The sequence below is a fragment of the Centropristis striata genome, chromosome 7 (assembly GCF_030273125.1).
Source record: "Centropristis striata isolate RG_2023a ecotype Rhode Island chromosome 7, C.striata_1.0, whole genome shotgun sequence".
Taxonomy (NCBI): domain Eukaryota; kingdom Metazoa; phylum Chordata; class Actinopteri; order Perciformes; family Serranidae; genus Centropristis; species Centropristis striata.
Window position 1 is genome coordinate 8,688,165 of NC_081523.1, and position 12,086 is coordinate 8,700,250.

General features: G+C 38.7%; 1 protein-coding gene across 1 annotated transcript; it reads right to left on the minus strand.

Moving 5' to 3' along the window:
* Nucleotides 1–9,701: 9,701 nt before the first annotated feature.
* Nucleotides 9,702–11,060, minus strand: LOC131974840 (gamma-crystallin M2-like). The gene is made up of 3 exons (XM_059337323.1): nt 11,028–11,060; nt 10,086–10,328; nt 9,702–9,980 (listed from the first exon to the last, which is right to left on the minus strand). The coding sequence occupies exons 1-3, from the start codon at nt 11,058–11,060 to the stop codon at nt 9,702–9,704; spliced, it is 555 nt and encodes a 184-aa protein (XP_059193306.1).
* Nucleotides 11,061–12,086: the final 1,026 nt, after the last annotated feature.

Below are 12,086 nucleotides of genomic sequence, written 5' to 3' on the forward strand. Positions count from 1 at the left end.
GGAGGGTGTTTGCTTGTTTCTATGTTTCGTTATTTTTTTATTATTATTATTGTTATTTTCTCCTTTTTTATGTAAAGCACTTTGTGTTGCATCTCTCTTGTATGAAAAGTGCTATACAAATAAAGTCTGATTGATTGATTGACTTTAACACTCTTTTTCACTCTTGTTCTCTTCTCTTCAGACCTGTGTGTGTTTTTATGTGCCTGACGTGGTCACGGCCGGCTGCAGCCCGCTGCTCCAGAGCCTGAGGCCTGTAACGTGCTCGCTGTCTGTTGGCTGCAGATGCTATCGTGTGTGATTAGTCGGCTACAGAGTGTTTGTTGGCACACGCTCTCTCTCTGATAGCAGTTACACTCGTCACAGCTGTGAGCTGCCTGGAGGAGAAAAACCCCTGCACCTGCCGCTGTTTCTGCCTAATGTAAACAGGTAAAAAGGGAAAAGGAAAAAAAAGCACATGGAGGGAAACTGTGGGATGTAAATGGGGTAATTTACACAGATGAGATCAAGTTGTCAGGGTGTGAGGCCATCATACCTGAGGAGAAAAAATTACACGGTGCTTATATTCTTATATTAGACACGGGGGATCAGCGGGGTCGTGGAGGTGGGACCCAGAGGATCACTGATGCAAATATGTGTGAAATGAGGCAGGAGATTGGTGGGATTACACCCAGCATGTTGGAGCAAAACACCACCTCTGGGGAGGATTCAGCATCTGTGTTTCACTCTTTCACTCGTTAAACTGTTGGTTCATGTTTGTCCAGTTTAACTCTATGGAGTCTGGGGCTTTTTTGTCCATTTTTTATTCATTTTCATCCTGCCTGTAGACACCACTTAAAAAAATGTTTAAATGCTATGTTGGTATACTTTTTCAACACAACCTCACTTATATGACCTTATAATAATTGATTTTTTTGTTCTGACTTACTGGATCAACATTTTGAACCAAAAAGAAACAAAGAAAAACCAACATAAATGTGATCTTGTTATTGTGTGTGATCTATTTTATTTGTGTCTTATTTAGTGTAACAACTTTGGTCATTTTGTGTATTTTTTTAGTCATGTTGTGTCTTTTTTGTCATTTTGTATCGTTTTTTGAAATATTTTTTCGTCTTTTGTTGGTCATTTTGTGTCATTTTTTGTCATTTTGTGTCTTTTTAAGTTATTTTGTGTCCTTTTTTTGGTCATTTTGTGTCTTTTTTAGTCATTTGTGTCTTTTTTGGTCATTTTGTGTCTTTTTTGTCATTTTGTGTCTTTTTAAAATAATTTTGTGTCTTTTTTTGGTCATTTTGTGTCTTTTTAAAATCGATTTGTGTCTTTTTTTGGTCATGTTGTGTCTTTTTTAGTCCTTTAGTCCAATAAAATGTGATTTTGAATCTTTTTTTTTACTTCCAAAACACTATCATGCTCAATAAAGAATTTTAAATGTTGCAAATGTGAACAAAGGTTGCAAATATAACATATAAGAGGGTTACATTCAGTTCGATCATTTTATACTAAATATATTTGAGCTTGTCTCCAGTTTTACTTGGTATATCATCATCAAACTGAAACTGGCCTCATGGAGTTTACAGCCAGAACTTTAGAGGTAAATTTACAGTAGCAGAGGTAAATTTAACGCTGCTTTGTTTTCTAGTCTGGATGTCATGAAGAAGTCTGGATTTGGAGCGTTTGGAGACTCCAGAGGGTTAAAAGAGACTGAGATTCACAGTATTCAAGCAATTTTGTCGTAGTAGAGCCAGATTTGTTTTTACAGTGTTTCAGTGATTGAGTGTTTGGCAGCTGGAGAACAAGATTTTCATATTTAGGTTTTGATTTGGTTGAATGGTGGTCGACGTTGGTGATATAACCTGATAAATGAGGCAGTTATATAGTGTCAACTTACAACATGCAGCCTAACTGATAGACAAGACATTTATGCATTAATGCATGTATGCTTTGGTTAAAATGCAAAAATCTGCATGCTAACATGTTGATATTTAGAAGGAACGATGTCAACAATCGTAGTTTAACTCAGCATGCTAACGTAAGACCTGTCTAAGGAATTGTTTGGGTGTAATGGTACGGTGGGTTTTCTAAAATTTAATGGCGCTATTATCTATCTTCAGGTACATTTCAAAACTTTTAAATTACTGTTGGTGCCTCCAAACAAATTTAGAAAGTGAAGCAAAAGCTTTTCACTATTTTAAAGATTTGACCTGCAATTTAAGTAACACAGCCTCTCATGTAAACCTGAATTTTATATCTTAGAAATATGATACAAACAACTTAACTTCAGATTTAATTGAAACTATTTTAGTCAATGTTATTTTAGATACACATTAATAATTTTAGATTAAATACCAAATGATAAACATGCAAAATAATAACTATTTCCTTTAAATTGTGAGTCTTTATACTTTTTTATACTTCAAAATCACCAGTCCTAATCACCTTTAACATGTAAACGCTTAGGAAAAAACTTTGGCGGGGCTTTAACCAGGGCTACACTAATTTGCTGATTTGCACGAAGCTGAAAGAACAGCAGAGGCTGGTGCAGTATAAATAATTTTGCAGGTATTTGGTCACAAACATGCACAAGTTTAAAGCCCATGATGGCACTAGAGGAAAAGTCAGATGATCACCAAAGTTAGCAACAATACAAACATCGCTGCACCTTATCCATAGATAGCAGAAGACAGAATTAACAGTATATTACTACAGATTTCACTACTGTTGATGCATGTAGCAGCCACCTTGGATTTTGAGGTTGGGGTTGATGAGATTCTTCCAACTCTCCAAGTTGTAAATCTGAATTTAAGGGTCTGTTCTAGTGGAAATTTCCATCTGGGAACTCAGATATTGTATCTTCATGCAAACTGTATTGGATAAAAGAATGGTTTTAGCTGGGTGTTGTGATAACTGAGGAGATGTGGGAGGACATCTGGGATAATGCAAGGAAAATAACTGTATGTAACCGGACGAGAGCAATGCAACTTAAGATACTGCATAGAGCGCATGTTGGTCCAAACCGTCTCTCCAAATACAGAAGGGATGTCTCTCTATTTTGTCTTAAATGTAAAACAGAACTTGGTGATCTTACTCATTGTTTCTGGTCCTGTGTTAAAATACAAAAATATTGGAGTGGTGTCTTGTTTGAAATACAGAAGATTCTGAAGAAAAAGTTTGAACTTAACCCGGTTTCCCTCCTTCTGGGTCTTCCCAGTGATCGTGTGACTGATATATATCAGAATTTTTTTAATAATGTTATGACATTTTGTGCCAGGAAAAATATTCTTCAGCACTGGATCTCAGATAAGCCCCCCTCAGTGGTGGGATGGCATGGGACAATAATGGAATACATACCTCTGGACTTTCTTACCTGCCTTCTACACTCCAAAACAAATGCCTTTGAAAGAATATGGAAACCATTTCTTGACTATACTCATGTAAATATTTCTGCTATACTAACAAGAGCATTTGTATAAAAAAACCTGTATTTTTTTTATGTGTTTTCTGTGTTTATTTAGCTCCCATTGTATTTCGCTCTGTACTGCATATTGTACCTGTCACATTTACCTGGAACTGATTATTTTGTTTGGGTCTTTGATTTTTGTATTGGTATTCCCAGCTTGTTGTTGTTGTTTTGTCATTTTGTCTGGTCCTGTCTTCTGTATGTTTGCTTGTAAGAAAAGTGAATAAATACAGTATATAAAAAAATAAAAAGTATGGTTTTATGGGTATAAAAATACAGATATAAAAACATCATTGAATGCTTGGTCAAACCCAGAGGTTAGCACATGAAAGCGTTATGCAACACTTAGTTCTAATGTGGACCTCAGTGTTTAGACAATACATACAGTCATCTAAACCATCACACCAGTATCATCAATCTAAATACAATAATTGCAATTTTTCATATGAATCCATCCAGTTGCTGAGACAAACACCAGAAAAAAGGCCTTGCCGTCCCTACAGCCTGACCCCTGGAGTGGCTAAAAATGTGGCCTTGATCCTTGATGCTGAAGTTATCAGTGTTAGTAAGAAAAACAACAACTTTCCTCCAGGATTTTACCAAACTTCTTTTATAGACAAAAGAACCTGCATCTCTTTTTCAGCATCAAATATTAACTACATGGCTCACAACAACAAGAGAATGCCACGGGTGCATCATCGGAGAAATCATTTAAGCTTTTTCATCTCAAGATTTGCTCGCGCTGTGTAGAGTGATTTTCTGGGTCTCCGCTGGCCGAGATCAGGCAGGAAATAATGGAAACCTGCCAAAAAGGGAGCTCTGATTTTGAGAATCCTGCCTCGGGTTAGAAGACGATGAACTACAGCGAGCTTTGATCTGCGTTCATATCCAGGCAGAATAACGATGGCTGCTCTGACCGCCGTTAATGATGTCTGCGGTGCGTTAGCATACTGCAGAGGGGGATTTGTAGACACACGGGTACCTTTAATGAGTTTTATTTGTTTTGTTTTATCCCCCTCCACCTCCTACTCACCTCAGCACACTGTGATAATGAAGAGGGAGGGGTAGCGCGGGTTAACAATCAGCCTTCTCTGCACCTTCATGGGGCTAATTATCCAACCCTCGCAAGGATCATCTCACAGCTAAAGGAAAAGAGATTTCTCCTCCTCGCTCAACACATAATTCTATATTAACCTCCTTCGTTAGTCTAAATTGGAGTGTGTCTGGAAGGTGCTGATTTCACGTGGCATTTTGAAAAACTATTCCCATCCACAGGAATGAAACCAGCATGCTGCTTTACTGATAGATATAGAATAAAATACAATACAAATGTATTTATAAAGCATATAAAAACAACAGCGTTGACCCAAGTGCTGCATAACAATATGCATTGAGTTACAAAATACAGAATACAGACAGTTAACACGGATTAAAGACACTAGAATTCAGACCACAAAGCAACCCTCTATCAGACAGAGACTTCGAAGGCCAGGGAGAACAGAGAGGTTTTTAAAAGAGATTTAAAAACAGGCAGTGTAGGGGCCAGTCTGATCTACGGTGGCCCTGAAGTGCAAATCACAACGGCTAATCAGAAAACACAACGGCAACGGTGTTTTATAAATCGTCGTTGTGTTTTTTGATTTGCCGTTGTGTTTTTTGATTTGTCGTTGTGTTTTCTTATTTGCCATTGTGATTTGCACTTCAGGGGGATCTGTAGGGGAAGCTTGTTTCAGAGATTGGGGGCCACAACAACAAAGGCTCTGTCACCTCTCTGGTTTAGTCTGGTTTTCGGGACAGAAGATTAGACAGGTAAGAGGGGGCCAATGCAGTGAGACCCTTAAAAGTGAACAATAACATCTTAAAATGAGTCCTAAACGATACAGGGAGCCAGTTTAGAGACTTTAAATGTGCTCTTGCCTACGTGCTCCAGTTAGAAGTCGAGCAGCTGCATTCTGGACTAATTGGAGTCGTGACATGGAAGAACATGAGGTAGAAGCTCAAGAAATGAAGGGGAAATATAAAGAAAAGACCAAAGAAATAAGTTAATGAGAAGAATGTTTGTGGATTAATTCCCGGTCCAGCGAAGATAAACTGTCTGTACCATCAGGAAACAAAATATACTTGAACACATTATTCTTCAGTCAATAGTGATTGCAGATACAAGTGGCTGAAATGAGTTTCCTCCGTAGGCCCGGCCTTCCAGATAGGCATCCGGAGGGAGCTCAGAGTAGAGCTGCTGCTCCTTCATGTCGACACGGGCCAAGCTGAGGTGCTTCGGGTTCATCTGATCAGGATGCCTCTTGGGCGCCTCCCGCTAGAGGTTTTCCGGGCACGTCCAGCTGCTGCAGGAGGCCCCCGGGTGTCCTCAAACACGCTGGAGAGATTATATATCTTGTCTGGCTTGGGAACGCCTCGGGGTTCCCCAGGAAAAGCGTGAAAACATTGCCCGGGAGGAGGACGTCTGGAATACCTTGCTTAGCCTGCTGCCTCCGCGACCCGGCCCTGGATAAGTGGATGAAAATGGATAGATGTATGTGTTTTTTTTTTTACTTTACTTGGGTAAACTTCCCCAACTTTTGTGTCAATTCTGCACTAAACTTAAACGCAGTGTTTTCAGGGCTCAGCATTAAACTTTAATCCGTCTGTCCCACTTTTTATTTTTGAGTCATTTTCACATTCTCTGAAGTCTATAATCGGAGACGCAGACGTTGCCTGGAAAGCGTGCCCTTTCACCGTATCGGTCGCAGCACTCTCTCCACACAATACGCTCCCTATCTGTCTCTGTCGGACCGCAGGGCCCAGTCCATCTCCTCCTCATTAAGCATATGTCTCATTTTCCATTTCAGACAGGAGATAGCATAGAAGTGCACACAAAAGCACTATTTTCAGGCCCTTCTACTCATCTCGTCTGAAAGTCTAATGAGAGCGGATCAAATATAACTGACACCGAGGGGAGACAAAGGGAGACGTAGCCCTGGGTGAAAGATGAGGCGAGGTAGAACAATGGGCCTAAATGTGCCGTCACTGCGGCGGTATGGAGCAGGACCAGTGAATGCAGATGATTCTGTAATGAGGGATTAAGTGGTGGATTATGGGTCTTTATTAAGATGTTTCTGATCCTCATTAGGCTGACTCTCGTATCAGGGCATCGATTCCCCACTCGCTCGCTGGATTGGCTGTTCTCTGGAGGAAGAAGAGAGAGGAAAGAGAAAGAAAGATTGAGAAAGAAAGAAAGACAGAGAGAGAGACATGTGCCTCTATAATCCTTCTCTGAGGCGTGTAACAAAAAACTATATGTCCCTATCTTGTTGGAGATAGGACGCAAATTCTACATATGTTGCACCCTCAGAACGAACTGCCACAAAACACGACCATCTTCATTTTTGCAGCTTTATTGCCCAAGTTTGACACAAGCATATATTTTCCTGCAGCCTACACACAATGGGTTGTTTTTTTCCTCTTAAAGGAAAAAAGATTATATATATATTAAATTTCCTATAGGGTACAACAATTTTCCTTTCTTCACAGTAGTTAGGCATTCAAGTAAGTAATATTTTAACCTTGTTAATATAATGAAAGTATGAATGGACTAAAATTAGTTTAACCAGGCAGACTGAGATTTTAAAATCAAACAGAAATATAAGATAACTGTTTCAGTGCGCGACACATATACCGCCTGTATGTATTTATTTTTTTTTAAGATTAATTAAATGTGCTTTTTTATGTACCACCTTAAATACTTGTTACCTTTATACTGTTTTCCCCCTGGTAACCCCATGTTTTAATGTCACATTAAAGAGCTGTGGGTAATTCTCATGAAGTAAAGTCTGCAGAATTAGGGACTTGTGGAAAGTGTACATAAAAACCTGAAAACAGCAGCTGTAGAGCCCTAAAGTACTTGACAATTTGATTGTGGGACAGCCCTAAACCCTTGCAGGAATGCATGAGTTTGTGAGCATGGAAAAAAGATAAATAGTTACCTTAATGTCTTTGCAATTTGCATGTTATTACCATGCATGTGTGATATGAAAGTTTAAGTGAAAAGCAACCAGACTGGCTGTGTGTTCACCTGTGTGGTTGCTCTGTTTTTGTCTGTCTAATAGGAACAGGACTGAAGGAAACACAGGGTCTAGCAGAAACAAACCCAGATGCTCCAAAGACAATATTTACATCTCATAACAACTCTGACCGAGACCGAAGCCAAATCGCAGCGGTGTTAATATAATCAGAGAATCTCAGCTATTCCAGTATTTATGTGACAATGGCCAAGTTTACTATGTAAGACTCTAGACACAACGGTTTGAATTCCACTCAGGATTAGACTAAACTTCCTCCAGCTCAGTGCAGTGCTTAAAGCTGACACAAGCCTAATTTTATAACAAGGAGGTAACAGTTCCAGCAGTTTGTATCGCTACTTCTTCACAGATGGTGATTAGCTCCATCACACAGAAGACACTAAAAATGTCAGTAAGTAAGTAAATAGTACTTCTTATTGCATCTGATCCAAGAAGAAGATAACAAAGATCTTATTCTCACTCTATGCACAGTTAGAAAACCACCACCTGTCATGGCATGTGAGTGCAAGGCAGCAAGGGCCACATAAGCACATGACAACTTTACTGATGCTTCATTTAATTGACATTTAATTGAGTTTGGAAAATATGTCAGGTGACCAGGACTGGCAAGAAAGTCTAGAGACATCTAGTGGATGATTTTAGGATTGGCTGGTCTGGAAAGTAAGAGGAGCAGCTTATTCATGTAGTCCCAGAAACTGCAGTTTCAGGACACTGCCCATCATTGCCAGGTGATGTAGAGTATCCAACTGTAACCCTGACCCCTAAACCCTAACAGCCTACCTCTCCAGGTCGGAGCTGCACAGTCTGTTGAGCACTTTAAAACATTATTAAAAACCTATTTATTCTTCTTGGTGTTTAGTCCCAGTGAGGCAAAAATCCTTGGCTTTCTTTTACTTTTTTTTTACCCTTTTTTCCCCCTTTTCTATCTCTAACTCTGTTTTTGGATTGAGTTTTTGTTACCATTTTATTGTTTTACTGTTTTTTGTATTTTATTTTTTTCATTGTTTTTATTTATAACTATTTGTGTATGATTTTATTCTATTTTAATAACTGTTCAGCACTTTGGTCAACTGAGGTTGTTTTTAAATGTGCTCTATAAAAAAACTTTGACTTGACTTGACTTGACTAACTCTTACCTGAACCAGTACTGCCTTAAATGGAGTAGCTATCGTGAAAAACTATGGTCTAAAGACTGCAGTCGCAATCCTGTAACAAACAGAAATATCTATATGCTGTATGGTATGATGTGTAGGTTATATATAACATAGTTTCAAGAACATCAACGAAATCAAGTTAGAAACTTCCATATAAAATAGTGCATTGCAGCGCTAATGTTTTGGATAGGGCTGGGCAATATGGCCAAAAACTTCTATCCCAATATAGGTCTTTTTTTTATATTTCAAAAACAATATATATCATGATGTAGTATGTTTTTGGGTTATTCAATAAATAAATAGTCTATATGAAATAACCACATGGTAAAGCCTATTTTTGTATACTGTTAAGGATCAGAATGTAATCGAAACAGCATTAATAGTACCAAAATGCTATTCGGCTGCAGGTTTTTTGACATATCAATAGAAACAATATTAAAAAAATCATACATTGTAGACCCTTTAATGTTCTATAACTGAAAGGTATTATATGCCAGTCCTGGTATTATATTGCTTTAGATTTTGCAGTTTCTTGTGCTTAATTACACAATCCAGCATATATATCTGCCAAGACATTGGAGGATTGAGGTGTTGAAGTGGGTGGGAAATGAGAATAAAAAGCGAATAATTCAATGAAAATGAGAAATTTTGTCAACTCCTTGAGTCACAGCATTAGAAATCTGACCAGCTACCTCTGCAGAAATGGATCTTGTGTTTCATTTTATTTTATTTTATTTTTTAATTTATTTTTTGTACTCTTGGTCCCATGGGAGGGTATAAGGGGAGGGAGAAAGGGAGGGTACTAACATGGGATTATATTTTGAGTTTATATGTTTGTATATGTATGTATGTATGTATGCTCATTTTTGTATAACTAAAAATGCCTAAAATAAAGTTATAACAATTTTTTTTTTTAAATCTGACCAGCTCTGATTAGTGTAAACTGTGTGAAGTATAGAAAAACGACTTAAACACAGCAGCAGTTTAGGTTGTGACAGTTTTATTCAGTGCAAAGAGAGTCTAATAGCAGGAGTCGGTGATGCGCCTCATGCTCATGAACCTCATGTTGCTGCTGCCCATTTGCATGAAGTTCCTGTACTCGCCGGGCCTCACGTACATCATCCTGCCCCTGTAGTGGGCCTGCTCGTACATCAGCCAGTGGCCCTCCATCACGTTGCAGGACATGCAGTTGGACATGCGGTAACGGTCCATGATGTTGTCACAGTCCTCCATCAGCTCAGACATCTGACCGCCGAAGTTCTCCCTCTCGTAGATCTTCATCCTGTAGGATCCCCTGTGCTGTGGTGCAGCAGAGAACAGGGTTTAACTCAGAGAATCTCACATTTACAGCTATAAGTTCAGAGAAGTCAGTTACAGTAGATCTAGACAGGTGTCGGGTCTTACCATGGGGATCATGCGGCAGGACCTGATGCAGTCGCTCATTCCCATCATGCTCATGTAGTCGGCGTACTCGCCCCTCTTCATGAAGTACTGGTTGCCCATGTAGTTGGTGCGGTCGTACACCATGAAGCAGCCTCTCTCCACCCTGCAGGAGTGGCACCTGTTCATGTAGGAGGACATGTCGGGGCAGTCGCTCATGCACTCATAGGAACGACCCTGGAAGTTCCTCTCCTCGTAGAAGATGATCTGAGAGAAAAATAGAGTTTGGTTTAGAACACGTGAGAGGCACAAGTGTAATGTTTTTTTTTATTTAAAGCTGCACATGTTCATTTTCTCTGCTGGAAAACTTTCAGTGTGCAGCTTTAAACCTGTAATAGTGCATCGTTTGGCCACATGGGGGCAGCAGAGACGATGCAGAAGAGCAACATTTGCATTTATTTGAAGCTGTTTCTGTCCACCTTAGGAGTTAAAGTTCAATCTTTGCTCTCATTTTAGCTCTGTTTATGGTTTTTACCAACTTCTGAGATAAATATGTTCACTCTTAACCTGCTAAATCCATCAGTATGTTTATGAGCTGGTTGGCTAAATCTCTCTGTCTGCCCTTTGGTGCTGAGCAGATAGTGTTTTTAGAGCTTAATGAATGAAAATAGCTGCCTGCTGCAGCCAAAAATGACACTATAAGAGCTGTAAAAGTGAACCAAAACAAAAAAACAATGAGCTCAGAGACAAGTACAAACTGATCTCTGTGAAGTTCTCTGATTCTAATAATTATTTGCAGTTTTTTTTCTACAAGGAATGAAAAAATATATTGCACCTTTAAAGTATCTCTGGAATAAACAGCACAAGGTTGGTTGGTCGATGGTTTAAAGGCCACAAGAGCAATGCAGTTCATCCTATTTAAGTTTAGGAGACATTATGAAAATTAAACATGATCACAAAGCTTACCTTGCTCATCATGTTCATTCCACTGGAAGTCATTTTGCTGGTCGGTGTGCTGCTGCTGGTGCTGCTGCTGCTGTTGGTATTGCTGCTGCTCTTGCACTGAACTGTACCCTACCTGGTTTAACCCTTTCCTTTTATACCTCACCCCCCTTTTGTCTAAACCCCCTGAGCCAGCAACAATCCTATAGAAATGCACAGAATATGGACAGCTTGTCCACTTTTCCAGGGGCCGGCAGCCTCAGAAATCCTCTCAGCGGCTCTTTCTCATACAGCGTGACGGGGCGTCAAAGAAAGGATGAAAGGGTTAACAATCAGAGTCTCATCTTGACATTGTTTTCACTGTGACATGCGCCATTTTGTCAGCAACATTTTCCTTTTTTCTCTCTCTTCTTGTTCCTGATACATAGTGTGTCCTTTATAAAGTTTTTGTATGTTCACTATAGTAAGTTTCATAATAACATCAAGTGATAAACTTACATGTAAAAGCAAAGAAATTATAATTTTCTTAGAGTTAAAAACGGCAAAAGTAATACTATATATAATAACAGCAACACCTTTATAATAAAGTATGGTTTAAGGTGCATAATAATGTGTAAGTGATTATGAGGTTTGCAATACAGCCAGTCATGAGTGGGTTGATAAAACAGAAGTCAGTAAAAAGTCAGGGAAATGGAAATAAAAGCATATTAAATGTTTTTTTCTCACAAATAAAAGACTATAAGAGAATTTCTTAACAACAACTGTCTTTCACTGTCACTTCTTTTTCTGTCTCTTTATGATCTCATTCATACCGATGTGCATTTTACAACACTGAAAAGTATCAAATATGAAAAATATATCATATAATAAAATGAATGAAGTGTGAGGATAATGTTTTCAGGTTTTGTCCTTTATAATAAACACTTAAAATCACATAGTGTAAGTCAAAGCATTTGACTGTATTAGACCAATATATGACATTCAGTGAGAAGAGAAATATGACCAATAATCAAGGTAAAAACAATTATTTTGTAGAAATTATCGGATCAAATAAGTATGTGTATCAGACCCTTTTCAAATCCT